A 21046-nucleotide genomic window follows, 5' to 3' on the forward strand; every position below is an offset into this window, starting at 1 on the left:
TCCTAATAATTAAAAACATTGACATTAAGCGTAAAAAACCAATAAATTCTTATTGAGCCAGCTTTTCTTGGATCTTCTCACACTGACATGGAATAGGGGTAAGCTGCACTGATGTGGGTGACATTATAAAACCATAAATCAGTGGTTAAGTTAACAAATCTAATAGGTCTGGTTTTCAGAAGTGGAGAATCTGGCACTTCTCCATTTCAATAGCCCCTCTATGTGTCCTTTAGCTATGGCTACAGTAAGGTAAACTACTCCAGTTTTTTGGTAAGTGGCAGCTAGTTCAGGTTGTGCTTGATCTACCTCACCGAAGAAAACTTTTAGCTTGGGTGTCATGTTTTAGGAATGGTATTCCTCAGTATAGTACTCTCACTAAAAACAAAACCACAACCCTCTGGTGACAGATGAAAGGCAGAGATTATGTGTTGAGATAAGAACAATTTACTGGAAACACTAGTGAGATAAGAAAACAACATTAATAACAAAAGTGCTCAAAGAGAGGGTGATTTACATGCAAAAATTACTGCCCGATGTGCACGACCCCAAGGCAATGAACAACGGCCGATGGCTTTTCCACCCGGACTGTCCGCCGACCCCCAGCCACTCCCACCTTCTTCCCGAAAGGGTCCTGGACTTCCACCCCGCAGATGTGGCATGAGGTGATATAGAATGACACCCAGACATGGCCACAGGGCTCCAGGCTTCAGTCCTTCACAGCTACTGTGAAAAATTAACTCTGTCCTGGCCCAAACCAGGACACCGGGTTACAGAAAAGAACTTTTTAGGGAGTAGTGGGAAATAAGTGGATGCAGAAGAGAAAGACCAGTCTTTCAGGGTAAAAGCAGCTAAAATTTTATTATTTTTTCAGCATTGCTTGTCTAATGGAAAATAGCCACTGAAAGAAACAATTGCATGCTTTTTGGGTCAGCTTTTATGAAAAGAATCTCGTGCTACAATCCCTTCAGTTTTCAATAACAGAATAACTTTTTATAAGTTTTTAATTGTTTTAACCCTTCAAGGAATAGCAACATTTTTGTGACAGCTTTTTTTTTTTCAGTGGGAGCATTTCACTTTGTAGAAGTGTAGAGAACATTTGGTAAAACTTTGTGTTTTAATTAAATATTGTTTTAAAAGGACAAAGAAAGCATTTCTGTGAAGTCAAAATGGTTAAATTTTTGTTCTGTTTTGAGATTTATCAAATGCATTCCTATCTACTTCTTTAGTATAAACAAAGATTCAAAGTAAATTTTTATCTGGCACAATCCTGTCAGAGAAGAATAGCTGTTTAGACTTACGAGTCTTCTCTTACATACAAAAGATTAATTGAAGAGAAAACAAATAAATGTTTTAATCCGAAAGACTGGTATTGAATACACGGACATTTCAGTAAACAGGGGACACTGTTATTACCCTGTGTTAAGTTGTTCCTACCTTTTTTTCACCTAACCCAGAAGAAGATGCAGCAATTGTTTGGATTAGTGCATGTCAGGTATGGCAAGTGATATTTTGTAAAGAATTTCTGTGCTGTTATGATGAACTGATTCACTGCCTTCTCTTTCAAACTCTCACACTGACTTGTTCTTACTACTCTAACACTTGTCAGACTGGCTCATAATAAAGACCACTGGCTCAGTAGTCTTTTTCTTACATATCCCAAGAAAGTTAAAGTAATTTCCTCTGTTCATTTAATTATTAAGATCTGTAAATGTTCTTATATGTTGATCAGAAAAGTTCTATTTTTTTCTCCACTCATTCCATTAAAGAATATATTTCTTCTCCTGGCCAGCTGATCAGGCTAATCCTTAACTCCCTCTACTGTGGCTCATCAAGGCAGACAGAACATCTTATGTCTGCATTAAGCCAGACTCTGTGAGCTGTGTAAATGGAAATGTGCAATTTTGCATGCAGCTGTCTGAATGTATTATTCCTATTAAACAAGCTGCCCTCTTTCCTAGAAGTATGTTGTTGTCACTTGGAAATGCAGAGTTACATAAGAGAGTCCTGATACATCACAGTAATAATATATCATGGAAAATTAGAGTTGTCTGCTTCTCATCTATTCCTTTGTGCTTTTTTCCCCCCTGTGGCATTATTCTTGCACTGAATTTCAATAGGACTTTAATAGTAGCTCTAGTAAATAGTTTGGAAAATGGGCCGAATCTGACCGTTTGGTTGTTCAGCAGTGTAACTGCTAGCTTATAGGTGCATGCAGAAGGTCAGAATCAGGCCCAGTGCTTGCTGTGTTTACACAGTAACTTTAAGCAACAGTTTTATCTGGTGAAGGAAGAGCCTCGATAGACACTGGAGTCATTTGTTCTTCCCGTGTTTTCATGTGCACCTGGACCTGCTTTACTCGACCTTCCAGCCGCAGAGTCCATTCCTGGCGAAGTCTGCAAAGAGAGTGCAAGTGCTTAGCAATTATTGAGCCAAATCCTTCAAGTGTATCCAAGGCTTTTCAGCAGGGTCGAAGCTTTCCTCTCTTTCATCACCAGAGCACTTGTCCTGTATTTATTTACCAATTACACATCCCTCTAGCTTGCTAGATTGGGAATGCAGGGGAGAAAGGGATAGTGCTGATGCTATCAGTGGTTGACATTGCTGGATTCCGAATGAGTCAAACAACTGCTGAAATACTGTCACTGTGAAGAACTCTGTTTTTCCCTCTGGGGTATTCTCAAAGCCACACAGAAGTACTGCCTATGCAGTAAGGTCATTCAATGTGTAAATTTAAAAATACAGTTTTTCCCCCAACCTCTCAAGTTCTACTGTAAAATGCTGTGGGGAAGAGCAGGCTGAAGTTAAAATATGTCCTTTTGGGTAAAAAAAAACAAACAAACCAAACCAAAACCAACTCTGCAGACCTTGTATGTGTTTAATGAAACGAATTAATGTCACATACAAGAGGATACACATAGCTGCAAGACACCAGTATAGTAAAAACAGAAGAGAATATCTCTAGGGACAACTGCAAAATATTGTTGGCTGGTTTGTTTTCTGAAGGGAATGTTATGAAACATCTGACCCAGCAATGTTATAAGATTAACTATTATATGGTAATACCAAATACATCACAGAATATATGGGTTTTTAAATTACCTTTGGTATGGTGAAAAGAACAGCAGCCAATGATTTCATCTGAGAGTAACTCAGCAGTCGCTGTTTCACATGGGTGCTTGTGTTATCTTAGATTCTGTGTTTGGTTTTACATTGTGTTTTAAACTACCTAGTCTTCAATATTCTTTCATGCATATAGTTAAGCCTCAAAAAATAGGTGCAGTGTGTTAAGAAAAATTTGCCTTTGAGAACACTGGTGTTTCTCATCAGTGTCCTGTGTCTCAAAGGGAGCACTTGCCTTTATGTAAAACCACGTCATCCTCCTGGGCACCTCTTATGTGAGGTAGTGGATATATATGTTTTGTCATGAAAGTGCCTTTTGACTCCTGAAAGAATCTTTTTTTTCCAAATTAGAGAAGACTTTGTGAACTATCTTTTGTGGGCTTTGACTGGGCAAGTCACTTTGAAGGAACTTGCTTGGGTCTATTTCACGGTTGTGATGGGTCAGTTAAGACATATTGAATACGTAAGTTAACACATTTTCAAGGTTCTTTCACTGCGTTTCTTTTCTTCTCTTCAGAGAAGACCTTATAAAAACTTTTAACATTTTTCAGCTTTGTGAAGTCAAAAATGTTATCTAAACCACAAACCACAAACCACAAACCACATTTTGTTTTCACTGTCTTCTCATGGTAGTCTTCTGTGATCTAGAGTGATAGATATTTCCGGTGAAGCTGAACTCTTTCCTGGATTTTGTCATACATGCTTTTTCTCCAGTTATTTTGTGATTGGGATTTGGAAACACTACTGACTAGCTGGAGTAGGATACTGGAAGCAGGATTGTCTGCACCTGACTTTTTCAAGACACAAGGCCTGCCCAGATCTTTATTTCCAAGTCTCTAAATGATGACAGTACTTCTTTCTTGGGCACTGGGGTCAAGGTATCTAGAATTTTTTTTTCCAAGAAACAGCCCTTTAGCAGCACCTTCCAATTTGCTGAAGTCAAATTAGCTTACGTGAATGTCACAGTTCTGATAAAAGTTTGTGCAGGAAAACCTTTATTAATTTCAGGAGGAAAGCACAAAAGGAAACCACACAAGACATGGTATTTCTTGTCCTGTTTCTGGCCATCAGTAGTCAGGGAATTCACTTAGTGTGCAGGAGACCCTGGTTCAAACTTCTGAGTTGTAACAAGCTTTACAAATATTTGAAGAAGCCCACCACACTTGAGCAGGGTATCTATACCGCAATACAGCAATACAGGTTTCTCTAGGCAATCCCTGTTGCTTTGTACTGCTTTGTAAAAAAACACCCACAAACAAAACCAACAACAAACCCCCACAACTTTTTCCTTTGAATGGGAAAATCTCATTGTGTCATTTTTACGTTTGGGCTTATATGATGTGAAGGGCTGTTAAACATGACAAAGGTGCCACGGATTTTCTATTCTACAGATTAAGTGGGTGGTTGTCCCTTTAAAGTAATGCTATTTTATTTATTTGTGTGGCTGTACCAGTTCCAGGTAAAATTCCTGCTATTTTCTGGCTGTCACAAGCCATAATTCCAAAGTGCTTTATTTTTTCATGGCTATGCTCCAAGGCCTTTGAAGAATGCTCATGAGGTTTAAGGGTGAGGGGTATCTGAGTTTCCATGCAGAAGAGCCATGGTAATATGAGACAAGCAGCTGTGAGAGGAAAAGTGCCAAAGATCCAGAACACAATCTGTGCTATGAATAAAGCAGTACAATAACAGGTTACCTTATTTTAAAACACGTGGTGACATGCCTTGCTCTCTTATGGAAAAGAAAAAATACCACTTACTTGTTCAGGGCACTTTTGCTTAACCTAGACTCTTCAGCTTCTTGTTGTTTAGTTTGCTCTTGAATGACCTTTTCCCAGAAGTTCTTCAGCTCTTCCGCATCATGACCACCCATCCTGTGGTGTCTAAAGTTCGTATGCTTGCTCATTTTCTGAAAAGCAATTCAGAGGTCAGAACAGTCAAAAGCCTAACCTGAGGCAGGTACTTTATTACTTAGCCCCTTGAAATTTCATTCTCATGAAGTGCTATTAAAATAAAGTATGTCACCTGAAAAGAATAGGTAACTGGTGCTTAGTCTGCCTTGAACCAAAATATAAGGCATTGAAACAGGCCTTGGGTGACAGTTGAATATAACTATGTTTTCTTACTGAGTAATGACTGCGAGTGGCACAGTTAAGTGAAATATTGTGGATGCCTCAGTGTGTGTGAGATTTGAAGTAATTTTAGAAGAACTTGTGAAAATGCTTTCCAATATAGTGCCATTGTCACTGAAGTTCAGATTAGATGTGAAGGACTTTCCTGTTTTCTATCTCCCATATTCTTAAAACAGATGGTCTTATCTCAGGGAAACTGATTGCTCCTAAATTATTCCTTTTGCTACTCCAAATGATGTCATGCACAAAATATGCAAGGGAATTATGAATCTGAAGTTGAAGCACACAGAGTGCAAAGCGCTGTGGAGCTTGTTATGGTATTGTTCTTTATTTTATCAAAATTCAGTCTTAAATATGGTTAAAAGTAGAGCTCATTAAAGTACAGGAGCAGTTCCAATAAATGAGAAAAAAGACAGAAAATAGGCAAATATGTCCTTGCTAAATGCATGTTATTCAAACATTAAAATTTTCATCATGTGTGATGTCCTTGCTGATATTACTATATTGTGTTGGTTATCAGGTCATAATGATACTTTGAGAAGTTAAGTTCTGTTGTTTATTTCCTGAATCAGTCTCCTCCACTAAGGCCCAACAAGAAGTGGGAGGATACAAGAAAGAAAAACTCCAAAAACCTAAACTCCAGAGTTTTCTATTACTAGATCAGCACTTAGTTTGAGGTTTGCTTCCTTATATTTATCTGTATTAGATACTTCTGCCAATGCTCCACTCCGTAATGCTGATGAATTAAGGCCTCATAGACCTTGATACATACTTATGAATATTCTTCCTAGATGATTTCATACTTTAGGAGCTATCCTTGGTAAATACAACAAAGACTATGCTAATGTAGGCCAGTCTGAGAAAACGTTTACTTCATACAATGCCATAAAGTGGAGGATCAGAGTAAAAGAAAAGGACAGTCAGATGTAGCACAATTAAGGCAGATTTCTGTAAGGTCCTACTATCAAATACAGTATTTGAAACTCCTGGCACCTTAAAAGGACACGTAAGTAATTTCTGGGCATCTTTATAGATTGAATATTTTAGATTTGTCTTAATTTTCGTGGATCTATTTTTTAAGAAGATCAATAATATCAAATAATATTGCCAAACTTGGTGCAAAGTCTGGCTGGACTGGAAAAACTGCTTAACAAAAAGAAAAATCTCTTTGAGATGCATTATTTCTCCACTGAGAAGTCCAGTTGCTTAAAGACAGGCACAGCCCAACTGGAGTGATGAATATGAACTGGTTAGGCCATGTAATATATAACCTCCTGTGTGATGGGGTATGAGTAGTTAGAACGCTGGTCCTCTTCACAGCAAGGTCAGCAAGAGCTGCAGTGTCACTGAAAGAGCCAGGTATTTTTCTCTGAGGCAAACAGCATTTTTCTAGTGTTTCCCTTGCTGTGGACTGGGGATGCTGTAGATGTAGCACAGCATGATACAAGACGAATTGTTGCATTGGCATGGGTACAGCAGTTCTACTCACACCTTGTGCTAAACATGTTGGGCTTGGCAATGAATGTGGTCTAAACAGGAACATGGGTAATCTTAATAATCTCTGGCTCACTCTGAGGCCCCAAAATAAAAGTATTATTTAAGGCTTCATCTGGCAAAAAGATATGCATGTCACGGATGCACTGGAACATGCCCTATCTGTGTCCTAATTCTATGGGCCTTGAGCAGTGTTAAAATAAATGCTCTGGTAATAGCTTGTTACAGCGAGTGATGGAATCTGATTATTTCATCATTCCCGGATCCGCAGGTCACACGGGTCTTTGCACCATTTAGAGGCTCTTCTACCACTAGCAGCTGCCCACTTGACACTCTGCAGATAATTATCCCATTGCCTCAGAAGCCAAGTGCAAGCTGCTGACAAACTGAGGCAGTGTGCCCTCCAAACCCTATTATACTTTGCCTCATATAAGAATCTGCCATAACACATTAACCTTTAATTAGAAATTAAATTTTCATGATTATTAAACTTCTAGTTGAAATTCTCCAAATGGTACAAGAGGGTCTCCAGTCTTTATCTGAGGTTTAAACAGGTTAGATTTTGAGGGGGTGCATGAGGGTTTTGGCTGTTTTAGGTTTTGGCTGCTCCCCTCAAAAGAACAACCTGTGATCAGAGAGGTGCCCAAAGGATGGAGGGGCACCTGCAACTTTTAGTCAGCTAAGTCTGTGGGTCTTTTTGTAAGTCAAGAACATTTGGTATTAGTTCCTAGGAATGTCAGTGACAGTTAATATTTCACATGGTATTGCTGTGTCCTTGCTAAGACAGATTCTTGGTGTAAAACTTTTGAAGACTGTGCTGTCTGCATTGCTGGCTGGCATCTTTCATGGTATGATGTGTGAAAGCATCCTATCTTTGAGCCTGGCATTACAACATCTAGGTGCAGAGACTAGGGTTCATGTGTGCTGTATAATACCTCCTTTTTTGTTTCTAACTGAAAGATTCTGCTTAGGAGCTTGGTTTGGATTTCTGAGTAACTTTCTGTATCAAAACAAAAATCTTTATTACTGCTCTAGATACCAAGTTTTTGTGATTTTTTTCTTTCTTTCTAGATGTCCCAGACACTGATATTTGGACTTAATGCCATCAAACTTGTTGTTGATTCCTTCACTCAGATAACTCAGGGCTCAGTAACAAGTAGAACAATTAGATTTTCCCTGTAAATAAAAACCACTCTTTCTTACAGTCACTTGACCATTTTTGTCTGGGTGGAAAGTGTGCAAGGAAAATACGTTCATCATTCCAGAGATATTAAAGGAAAGTTGGGGAGGTGTCTTTCTGACTCCTAATAGCAGCTTGTTTTAACATGTTTATTCACTGACACGAATGTAAAATAAGCAAGAGCAAGCATTTTTATTCATTTAAAATTATTCATTCAGAAGACGTGAAATATTGTGTCATTTGTGAACTGAAAATTTTTGTTATAAAACTTTCTGCAATATATTTTCAGTGAAGGGTTACCAAAATGTGCATAACACTGGTGCAAGATGGACTCCCTTATTAAATCTTCCATTAAGATAGTTAAGGAGGAACTATTATTATATTGGTTTTGCAGTCCTTCCTGTCCATATGAAGTATGGTTTACTGCTTTTTTAGGGAGCCAAGCTGATAAAACAACATTTAAATAAGGATGAAATCATATTTGGTTAAAGTGGCTTATGCATTTGGTAGCTCTAAAACTCAACTGACAAAAATGTGTAAGTGTGTACAAGAGAGTTTTTACAGCATTCATCATTTATGGAAATTAATTTATATGCTAACATATTATTAATTTATGGAGAATGTCCACCAGAAGAAGTAATTGTAAAAACAAAATTAATGGTACTGTAAAAGAAAAATCTACATTTATAATCAAACCATAAAACAGAGGGTCATGCAGCAATCTGTAAGACAGCAAATCACTCTTGAAACACAGATAGCACCTACATATAATACATTGTTTTAAACTCATAAAATCATAGAGTCACAGGATATGCTGAACTGGAAGGGACCCACAAAGATCATTGAGTCTAACTCCTGGCCCTGCACAGCACCATCCCCAAGAGTCACACCACGTGCCTGAGAGCATTGCCCAAATGCTCTTGAACTCTGTCAGGCTGGTGCTGTGACCACTGCCCTGGGGAGCCTGTTCCAGTGCCCCACCACCCTCTGGGTGAAGAACATTGTCCTGATATCCAACCTAAACCTCCCCTGACACAACTTCAGGCCATTCCCTTGAGTCGTCTCACTAGCCACAAGAGTGAAGAGGTCAATGCCTGCCCCTCTGCTTCTCCTTGTGAGCTCATGTCCCAGAGCCAGTTTAAAGGAGCTTTGAAGTGTGAATGAAGAGCAGTTTTTCCCCTACAGATCTATCCCATACAAGGGAGAGGAAATTTTGCTTCCAGCTGTAAGTTATATGCACAACTTTTATTCACTGGCACAAAACCAGTATAGAAACAGCCGGCGGTACAACCTTCTCTCATTTAATCTGATCTGCGTCTGAATGTGCTTTGGAAAGGTGTTAAATTAGTAGGTTTCCAAATGTTCTTGTCTTAGCCCCTGCCTGGTCTGCATGTTTTGAATTATATTACTCAGACTACCTCTGCTGAGGTACAAAAAGGAGTTTTAAAAAATATCCAATGCAAGTAATTTGTCTTCTGCACACTTTGTAATTTCTACTTTGGACTCTTCCTGGAGAAATTTTAAGAGTCAGAAATGGCTCTTGGTGTTTTCATTAAAATTGCTATTTTGAGTTACCTTTATATGAAATAAACAAGCAGGAGAAGAAAATAGTTTCTAAAGTGTCAGGAGATATTTTTTACCCTTTTCCAATCTTTCTATTTAATATGTGTCTTAAGCTAGCCATAGTCTTAAAAATTCAGTGTTTTATAGAGACAGACTTGTATGCAAAATATTTGTGCTCTTACTTTTTAGAGAAGTATTTCAATGCATTCAATAAAACTGTTAGGTGAACATGTTTGGAGAAAAATATCAATGTGATTTTTAGTCCAAATGATGCACAATTTAAAGAATAATTGGCTTGGCTAACAAAAAGAAAACCACCTTATGCTTTTTTCCTTACTGGGAAATATTTTAACCAGTAATGTAAAACAATATTTGAACATTTCCAGTTTATTTTCAAAATTTTTGCTGAAAGACAAAGTCTTTAACAAGAATGATATTTTAGATATACATATCTATAGCTATATATATCTATCTTAAAAATATTTTCTTTCTAAAAGTTGGAGATAAGTCTAATTTTAACTCTTTCAATGAATTTGATGATTCAGTCAATTTTAATATGGAACACAAGCATATTCCTGGAAGAAATTCCATAGTCACTTCAGAGGTTTTTTTGGTGACCATTGTAAACAATGGAAAGATTATCTTTGACTTTAACTAGACTCAGTCCCTTGGGTCATATCATGACCATGAGCTGTTTTATCTTCGTCAGGACACTAATATCCTATTCCTTTTGCCCTTCACCAGGGTTTGTTTGTCTAAGCATGGAATATGTTCCAGCATTATATATCTATTACGGTTATTACAGAACGGGCAGTTCACAGCCTGTTTATGGTGCTCTTTAAAGAAAATAAAAAGCCCAAAATTCTAAAAAGTTTTAAATTACACACATAGAATGCATAATTTTGATGAGTCTCCCCTTACATGTTCCTTTTATGGTGGTTTTCCTTTCAGATGAAGTGTGTGTAATAAAGAAATTCTGGTAATACCAAAAAAGATAGTAACAAACAATAGCTTAATAACTGAACTTACAATTAGAGTGAAATGAAACAGTGGCAGGATACCTCTTATGTTGTATAAATCACATAGGATCAGAATAATTTCCACAAGGGTATACTGAAATATACAGAACTTCAGGTCATAGAGGAAACAAGAAGAAAACATTGCATGATTGAACATTGAACAAGATGTTCAAATTTGCATGATTTAACAAAACATTAAATAAATGTACACCCATGTATGTCTAGGCAGGTTTAATAATCAAGACAGGAAGAGAAAATCTTATTTTGGCCAAAATACAAGAATATAAATGCTTACTTTGATTGTATAGTAGCTTCCTCTTCTGTCAAAGTATGGTTTTCTTGAGTGATTACTGCATCATGTCAGTTTTACCCCTGGGTTCCCCTTTTCAAGAGAACTCCAACTGCCAGGAATAACTGATGAAATCTATTCATCCGTCACTCATTTTTATTTGGGAGTGACGACATCTGCTGTTATGAATTAGCTTAATGGCAGGGGGGAAAACAACCCAAACCCACAGTCTCATTTTGTGAAGTCTGCACCACACCACGAGGAATGACCAGACAGTTACCGGGCGCAAACTCTGAATGCCACGTTTGATCTGTGCTATAAATTTTGGCAGGTGCCACTGATGTCATGACTCGGCTCTGGAGAAACTGTTCCTCTTTGACAAGTGTGGATCACTGTAGCATAACTTCCATATGACTTGCAAGAATTCAGCACTGTCCCCTCCAAGAAAAAGGATTGATCTGAAAAGAACATGTTGAATAACACAGCATGTCTCACATTTGTGCTGCTGAGTGACTGACAGACAAATAGATTTCTTTTTCACCCCTTTTGAAGTGTTGGTCTGTAAAAGCACCTGGTAGACTACATGACAGGATTCCAGCTAAGCTGTTAATACGCTCAACAGTGCAGGAATCTGGCCAGCTGCAAGCTGAAACATAGCATATATAATTTGTTACAGAACTTAGCACTTCCACTTCTTGGACAGATTCTTCTTCCCTCCACTGGTACTCCTGGGTGAACAGAAAAACACAGGCAAGTAAGGTGCTACTGACTCTGACAAAGGGAGAACAGTGACAGACCTTCTGCTCCCAGCTTTTATTGGCAGCCTGACTGCATGACCTTTTGGTAGTTTGGCAAGTTCCACCTTAAAGTTAATTATGTTTCTTGCTCCAGTGTAAAGTTAAGTGTAAGGTTGCTCCAGAATTTTCTGTGCCAAGCACTGCAAGTTTTCTTCTAATCTACAATCTGAATGTATTCAAGAGACAAGTTACCTGTCTTCAAGGTACGTCGGGCACACGTCACCTCCTCTCTCCTTCCTTGTTTTGCTATAATAACCTTTAAGGGCTTTGGACTCTTCTCATACTCATTCTCTTGATAGGACGTCTCATGACTCTTCTCTGTGGTCTCATTGAACACAAGCAATGAGAACTGTGTCACATTCCAGTGGAGTATTAGTCCCCTGTATGCTTGCTTATTTTGTTTGGATATAACAATTGGAATCTAGAATCACTTTCACCTTTTCCAGAGAACTACAGTGCTCATTACAACTTTCTAATTGATTCGTGAACTCACCTAGTTCTCCTCTTATTTTTTTCAACTTATAGGCTTCAACTTATAACAGAAATTTTAATTAGATCCCAAGTTCACAGCCTGCCTTTTGTGCCTTTTTCTCTATTTCAATCCTTCAGTAATTTCTTTCATTTTTGAAATTCAATCCCCTATGCTTATGACAACCTTTGTGCCCTCCAGAAAATTTCTTTAACTCACTGTTTCATTTTGTGCCAAATTCTGCTGCTCAAAACAGTAACAACATTGTTTCTAAGACAGCTCTAGATGAATTCCTTTTTTAAACTTCTCACTGTTAGGGAGCTTTCACTAAAAGATGTTAGTTCATTTTAACCACTTCTAAGTTCAAATAGATAAACCTTGGTGAGATCATAGGACATAAGGGCTGGTTCCTCTGTAGAGATGAGAAGAAGACAGTAAAGAAGAGGCAATGAAGTCCACCTTATCTCCTAACATAAAGAGTAACAAGCTATTTATTGTCTGCTGGATGTGGTTAGTACATGGTGAGAAGGGAAGGGAGAGGGAGATTGTAACATAGCATTAAGTATCCTTATAGAATCCATAATTACTTCAGACAAACAGCTGAATTAATTTTTCCACTAACCAATCAGTAAATGCTCAGCATTGCTACTGTTAGTGGAGGTTAGCCATGAAATGTAACATGAAGTTGGTAAATCACTGTTCCAGGACAGACTGCTCTGACTGATAGCTGTCCTGGATCCTAGACAAATGCGCAAGCTGCTGCTGATGGTGTCACACTCTTACAGTTTCTCATCTTGGAGCTGCTCCTCTTCATACAAGTAATGCAGAACTCCAGGCCTGAGAGGCAGTGCCAACAGCGTGCTTGTTTGATCTCCTGTATATCTCTTGCCCTTTCCCAGACTATTGAATATACTGCTCACATTTTGACTACTAGGTATCCTAAGGCATACTTTTTCATTGCAAGGAAGTTACTTGAATTTGTTTTGGAAAATCTGAATTTCACTACAGCCCAGACATAAAACAGATCTCGAAATGCTGCTTGTATTGTTGTGCTGAAAATGCCTTAATTCAACATCTTGGAGAACTCACACACAATCCCACTGTGGTGTCAGCGGTACCTAGTGGAAAGAAAGCATAAGAAACAGAGGACAAGGCTACAACAAGGCACACAGAAATAATCCGAGCTTTTTGATCTTTGTAAATAAAGTGACTGAGACATGGGAAGCAAGGCTGATCACTGTAGTATCTGACAATAAATAGAGATCAACAGTATAGTCTCCTCCAGCCTTCTGGTAGTATCGAGTCAATTGAAACAATGTTATGTGACTTTAGAAGTAGCATAGATTTTCTCTATAGAGTTGTCCAACAAATCAATATTTTGAGTAAATTATTTCAACGTTATAAAGCACAGAGACACCACTATACGTTTGAAGTTTTACAGCCTAACTTGACAGTTTCACCTGAGAATTTGGCAAGTCTACAGCATACCTCTCGCTGTAGGGCTCCGACGGTTGCTTCTGCTCATTTGTAATGATTTAGATCTATAGGTTTCAGATAATGTTGTCTTGTGCTGACACAGCCTTTGTTATAAATGACTGTTTTTTGGATGTTGTATTACAGTAATTCACTTTGCTACCCTTTCACCACCTTGTATTTTTTTGCCAGTTGGTGCAGATATAGCCTTTTATATGGAACTTTGCTTTGCTTTATGTGAGCAATTGCAGAATGTGGCCTTGAACTGTGGTGTTTATAGGCCACCACTCTGTATTTCAGGGTGTTTCCTTACTGCATTACTATCAGGGCCTGAGGACCTCAACAGGCCCCTGGAGACCTTCCCTGTCTCACCTGGGACCCACATCTCTGCCCAAGCTCCCGGATTTATCTTAGGCCCAGGAATCTGGCTCCTGAGGCCTGTCCTTCAAAATCTCATATCTGGTCTTCTCTCTCACCCTATTCTGTGGTCACACTTGGCTCCCAGACCATACCTCTGTCATAGGGCAGCCTCAATTTTTTTCTACCTAACAACTACCATGGATTCAACTCCATGGGTGAAAGCAATAAAGGCATATAAAAAATGATGGAATATCATAGTTAAAACCAGGCAAGAGTATGGAAGAAAAAACTGTCTTACCTACACATGGGGTCTCACCAATCTCTGCAGAATTTTGTGAAAAAAATGTTCAAAAATATGAGTGTAGCAGCACTACATGCTATGTTGTTGATGCAGAATCTGTGCTACTAATAGCTGCAGTCACTAAGGGACTGATGGAATACTGTATTACTGTCAAGCACATCAAGGTGAAGGACAGCTGGACACGAAATGCTGCCCTAGCAGTATGTGTGTTCAGATATTGCATGTTCTAAGTTGTGTAGATACCTTTGTCTAAACTGGCATCTAAAAGTAGATTCCTAAAGCCAAGCCAATTTCCTTGTACTGTTTGAGTTCATGACAAGAGCGCATGGATTGTGTTGCAATGTGGGAGCATTGTCAGAGAGGGGAGACCTTGAGGCTAGGGAAGCATCTGAAGATTAGCTCCGTGGCTGATTTGATGCAGATGAGCAACACATGACTGGCATGAAGGTGCCAGTTACCCTTCCTACTGTAATATGACAGCAATGACTCTTGGCAAATTGTTGCCATGATTGGAAAACAATAATTGATGGGATGATTCAGGGAGCACTTGAATAATCATTAGTTTCTCTGCCTTAACTTATTTCTAAGTTATTTCTAATTACACGAAACGGTTTATGGTGAATTTTACACAGATAGACTCCTCTTGCCATGTTGATGCTGTCAGTAAAATGCTTGTTTGGATTAGGTAACCAGAACCTGTCCTTCATTAAAAGGAAGAGAATTAATTTGTTATAGTCCATTGAAGATTTCAGTGGGCATTTAACTACAGTGACCTCCATATAGTCTAACAGACTACAAAACATGTATTTCTTTCCTCCCATTCTGCTTGGTCATATACACTTAACTACCAGAAAAGGAGGTGGCCTAGTCTCAGATTTTTGTTCAACTTACATTTCCTTATCAAGACTGTTTGCATTTTGTCTATTGCACATTACTTTCAAGCATGAAGGGAAGCAGGAAATGAAGGCTGGTTCCTGATTTTCACTGACATAAAGCTGCTGCCAGCTTCCAGGGCCTGTAGTGCATGATGTAGGCTCCCTCATGGAAGGGCTGGGTTATGGATGCAAGGTGCATGAAATACGACAATGTGGGAGGTGATGATGAAGTGTAGATGGTACTGCAGTTTTTGTATGCTCTCGGAAAACTTTCTTACTGTCTCAGCATTTTTCTTCTATCTTTCCTACTCATCAAATGTAGCCACCAACTACATATTCAGGAAATTTCTTCTCTGTAGTGTTCACTTGCTGAATCTTGTCTTCCACACTTTCACCTATGCTATGCTGATTTGTCTTTAGTTGTCTGACTTTAATCAGAAGGGTCAAGCTTCCTTAAGCTTGAAAGTCAGGATAATCTTCAACTAGACAGATAAACAACCCATGGGGATTTAAGGGTTCTTAGTAGGTTCTTTCTTTCTGTGTCTGCAGACAATGGTGCTAATTGTAGGGTCTATTCGAATGTTCTCTGTATGCACCAGAAAGGGAGACATAGCATGAACAGTTTGCAGGAGAACGTGCCAGAAACACTAGTTTAAATACACAGACAAATCACCCATGATCTCTGGTAACTTTTTCTACTTGCTATTTTAGTCTGGTGTGAAAATTAAGAGCCACAATGTCGTTTAATGTGCAAAAGGCAGTCTAAGTCAATTTCTACTGTAACTAGTAGTGCATAATAAAAAAATAGCGTTACGGGAAAACAATTGGTGGTGAGACCCTGAAGTTCAGTCTGTGCATTTCAGAGTCTTTAACAGGCTTATGTCTCTATTACAGACTAGTTCTACTCTGGTCTAAAATTCTCTCAGCATTTGTTTGATGTTTACTGGGTGGGCTCTTAGGCTTCATTTTTACTGTAGTGCTCCTTTCTGATTTTATTTAACATTATCCATCAATGTCAGATGTTTTTCTGACACCCCATTATGAACATGCACCACTTCCATTCACCACTTTGCACCTGGGTGCATCTGCACAGGCTGAGGCAGTGGCCACCACCATCCCACCTCGGCTACTCATAACCTCCCCCATGTTAGCAGCTACCTCGTCTGCTCTGCTAGATGCAACGCTGAAGGAATTTCCTGAGCTTTGCATCCAGTGCACCTCAGAGGTTTAAAGAGTCTGAAAAGTATGTCCCTGCTCACATGGATGTTTTGGTGGAAATGGTTTGGGGAGAGATCTCCTGAGAAACTTAGGTGCCAGGCTGGCAAGAGGAATGTCACAGCTCACTGCAGCCAAAACACACTAGTTTTATCCTATGCTATCTCAGACATGAAGGGGGACGTAAGTCTACCTTTCACTAATGCTCTCATTTGCTCTCTCTGATTACACTGATGAACTACATGCCATGTTTCTCTATTCAAATATTTGTCTTTTGTCCCAGTTATGATTTATTTTAGAAAATACTTAACTCCAGGAATCTGAACAAAATGGTAAAAGTAACAAGTATTTTTTAAATGAGAAAAACAACATCTGAAGGGTGCAGAAATAAAACTGTTCACAAAGATTTAGAAACAACAAATGTCCATCATGGTGATGGATGTTTCTGGGTGGGGAAAAGACTATGGGCAAGAGCATTTACTACACTGGGGTTTGTGCACAGTGACCACAAAAGGTGGTGAGCATCGTATTGCCAAAGTTCCTTTAGTTTAAATTAAGTGATAGACTAAAGGCTGATAATAAAGATGAAATCACACAGTGGGACATACTTCCCAAAAGTACAGATGTTGTCTAGTGATAATGTTGTCTAAAGATATTTAAGTGTTACCATCCACTGATTCCTTTCAAGGCACAAATTGCTAGTAAGAAATTATGTCTTCATGAGTATAGGACAGATGATTTGGAAAAGTAAGGATTTTTTTGAGAAATAAGAATATTTTGGTAACTACAGAAATAAAAATCAGTGTTGAGCTTACACTTGGGGAACTCCAGGATCCCGGACCCTGAACAGACAGTCTAATGAGATGCTTTCAGTCTGCCAGCAGATGAGTGAAAATTGATTCAACTTTACCAGTCTTATGAAATTGCTCCTGGGTCTTAAATCCAGTGTTTTGTTTTGGGTACCCTATGGCTTTTAAAATAAACTTTCCTTAAATTTTTGTTGTAGGGAAAAAAATATTTCCACAAAGAGAAGAAATAATTGTTTAGAAGAGTTTTTTTAGAAAATACATTTCTCACAAAACAGGTCATTCTAACTTGTGGTCTTTTCTTTATTCATCTTGCTTTTAATTCTTTCCTACATCTTTGGAATATGCAGGCAAAGTTGCAGGCAGGGATGTGGACTTTAGGCACTCCTGGTTTGCAGAAAAGAGCTCATCAGGTGGCAATGACTGTCAATTTTTCTAACTAATTTCCATGGAGGTGGTCAAGTAATTTTTAAGCTGTTGTAGAAGGGAAAGGTTACAGGTATGTTGGGAAGCACAGTGAAAAAAAAGAAAACAAATGCATTTAAAAAATCAAAGGAAATGACATTAGTAGTTATATCGTCGGAAAAGAGGAAAATAAAATCCCACATTCAATAATTAAGTTCCATTTTGGTTGGGTAAGAAATGTGTTTCTGTGGAGATGTTACATCCAGGTTAACTTAAAATTAGATATGAGTCTGGTTATGTTCTGCCCAGCCTACTTTAAATGCAGTAATTGTTCTTTATAATCAAGCTATTACAATGGCATTAAAATGTAATCCTCAGAAACAACATAGTCATTTATCAAATATTGCATTAGTCTCCTTGACATTTTAATTTACAAGCTTTTTATTATTAGTTTGGTCTCTTGGTTATTAATTACTTACAAAAACATGTCATTTTTCATGTCTTATATAAACAAATACAAGGAAAGGGTCAAATTTTAATCTTTATGAAACCAGCATAAATCAAAGATAACTGCACTGTCAGTGAAAAGTGTATGATAGAGAGACATCTCCTCTCATGTCTAAGCAGACACAAATGAAAGTTTGTTTTAAGCATTATGTAGAAAATGCTTCATTTGTTTACAGTGAAAGAGATTTTTTTCCCTTTTCAGTTTTCAACTTCTTCAGTAGTAAAATACAGAGCACCATGCAATTTCTCAACTCTTGTGTTTCTTTCAGTCAAGTTATGTCTTGAAATATTTCCTGTAATGTCTTGGCTGTCGGTTTCTGAAGCCTATAAATAAGGAATTCTCAAGCAGGGGAGAAAAATAAAGTAAAATCACCTTTTGCTTCTATTGGAAAAGTACTGGACCTGTGCTTGTTTATGAGCTTGTATTTATGGCATATATATTTATTTTATTGAAAAACAGTAATTTTCAGTTTTAACTGGGAAAACCTGGCATTGAGATAACTCTTATTGTCATTTTATTCCATTGCTAGGACTATGATTACTAGATTGCTTAATAATTTGCAAGCTGAATGTGAACAGATTCACCATGACCATCCTATGAAATTGTCAGTGTTGAAAGAATGTTGAGCACATGTAACCAGATGACCTGGAAAGCACAGTACTGTACATCAAGTCAAAACTTGCCCTTTACATTCATAATTCAAGCAATAAAGCTAAAAAAAGATATAAGCTAACACTGCTGAGGTGGTACAAGAAGAGATCTGACTTCTTTTTCAGAAATCTGGAGATAGCAAGGGTGACATCTCAGTAGTGAAAGCATGAGGAATGCTCTGCTTACATACAGAGCTTTTTACTTACAGATCCTAGCAGAATTTTATTTGCAATGTGAGTGTTAATGTTGTCATTGTATAGATGGAAAGAATGAGATTTTGAGGAGTAAAGTGATTTGTTCAAAGCACCTCTGTAGTTGATCCAGGAATCCATTTATTAAATAGCTTCAGTGAACCTGCCTTATCCTGTACTTATACTGGAGATTGAGACAGAAACTTTTACTGAGTTCCATCTCCTTTTTCATGTAAATGTGCTTTCTCTTAGCCACTCTTGAGCATGAACAAATAGTGGGATAAAATATGTTGTTGTAATGTTTCTAATGAAGGACAAATCAAGAAACATCAGAAATCTTTAAAATTCTGCTTTTGCCATAGAATCTCAGCAGCCCTGTCAAAAAGGCTAATGTGGCTCTGTCACCAATGAGTAACAACATTTATCTCTATTTCTTCTTTTATCTTTTAACCTCATTCAGTCTACTGTTTTCTGCATTGCCATAATTAGATGTTGATAATCTGTTTTAGAGAGAGCAAAACCACAAACCTTTTCACCATAATATCTGACTGTCTTCACTACTCTCAATGCATATTTTAGAGAATGGACATGTATTTTAAGACCAACCTTATTCTATTCTACCAATGAAAGTCAGGGCATGGAAGAACCAATATGTTATTATCACTCTATATCTTCTACAGACATACCATGAGAAGTTACTGGTGTCTTCTGTAGTTTTTTCTTAGTGTGTTCTTGTGTTCTTACTCTCCTTTTTTTTGTTCTCCTTTATCTTTAGGTAGTCTTAATGATCTTATTTCAAATAACCCAGTGAAAGACATTCACTTAACCTGTTAAATATTCCTTATGGCACCTGACTGAATTCCAGACAAAATCTGCACATTTTGCATTTGTTCTGTGACAGTTTTTTTATTTGTCTGATGTCCATAAATCTGCAATTAATCTTTTCTACTTTTTTTTTTGTTTTCCTTGTAAATAAATCTCCACCAGACTTCTCCTGAGCAAACAAGGGCTTCTTAAAGACCCAGCCCTAAAACTCTCGAAGTAGGTGGATCCAACAATATATTTTATTACAGTTGAAATTCATTGTTCAATCCAGATTCAATGCACTATGTGAACATGGGAATGAATTTGGTCTGAATGTTTTAAAAATGGGAAACTATCTCTAGTGGATTTCCTGGACCAGTCCAAATCCTGTATCACTTCCTACCACAGGCAGGAGATACTCATCCTCCTTTTCTTTCTTTAGAAGAGGAGTTTCTAGGGTTTAGAAACAGGGTTAGAAAGCCATACATGCTGGAAGGTATCTGAACAGTGGGGATAGGAGAGAATGGGACACAGAGACAGAAGAAAATAAAACTATGAAAGTGGAAAAAGTGAAGGGACTGTTTTATTTATATACCCTGAGTAGTCCATGCATGGCTTGGAAAGTCTGTGTTCCCAGCTCCTCTGTTTTGAGTTGGATTTTCAGGCTTACTATAAATGACTGAACAGGCAGTTTTAATTATAGCAAAACATGACAACAGAAATGAATCCTCATGGTTAACAGATCATAAGACTGCATTGCTGTCCTCAGGGACTGAGCCGGCAAGGACTCAAATGCTTGTAAATAGTGCAGGTGTTGAAAACCAATATGAGGTTATATAATTTCTTGACCAGAGAAATGCCAACACGTCTTATAGCATTGTGGTTTGTGACAGTACATTTATGGTGGCAATTTACAGGCAGGGAAAGAGATCTTTGGTCTCACTACAGCTGGCAACCTTCACGTTTCGTAGTCACTCATCACCATCTCAGAATGTGCTAATTTTCAGACAGAAATAATAACTATGAAAAAGTGGCCAGCTGTGTTGCCAGTTTTTAAGAAGAGATCCAAACAGTTTATGTGAATAATTTTTAGCCCTTTATATATGAAATATTACTGTTATTAGTTTCAATTTTTAAATTATTCTCATGTAATTAACGATCTAATTCCCAAAACTCTTTATATATTCCTTGATGGAATCACCAAAGGTTGACAGAAGAACAGAAAAATGATGAGTGACTTAAAGACTAACAGTCACAGATAATTGGTATAAAAATAGTGATTTCTGTGATTGAGAAGTAACCCATTGTCATATGTCCACAAAGGCAAAGATGGGTGTCAAAAAACTGCATACCAGTAACATAGGTTATTGCCATTTCTCTGAAGAGATTTTTGCGAT

General features: G+C 37.9%; 1 protein-coding gene across 1 annotated transcript; it reads right to left on the reverse strand.

Moving 5' to 3' along the window:
• Window positions 1–885: 885 nt before the first annotated feature.
• Window positions 886–10883, reverse strand: LOC138103601 (protein FAM240B-like). The gene is made up of 3 exons (XM_069002018.1): window positions 10801–10883; window positions 4878–5026; window positions 886–2393 (listed from the first exon to the last, which is right to left on the reverse strand). Exons 2-3 carry the CDS (start codon window positions 5021–5023, stop codon window positions 2261–2263), a joined length of 279 nt encoding a protein of 92 aa, XP_068858119.1. The 5' UTR covers window positions 5024–5026; window positions 10801–10883; the 3' UTR covers window positions 886–2260.
• Window positions 10884–21046: the final 10163 nt, after the last annotated feature.

Source organism: Aphelocoma coerulescens (assembly GCF_041296385.1).
Source record: "Aphelocoma coerulescens isolate FSJ_1873_10779 chromosome Z unlocalized genomic scaffold, UR_Acoe_1.0 ChrZ, whole genome shotgun sequence".
Classification (NCBI taxonomy): domain Eukaryota; kingdom Metazoa; phylum Chordata; class Aves; order Passeriformes; family Corvidae; genus Aphelocoma; species Aphelocoma coerulescens.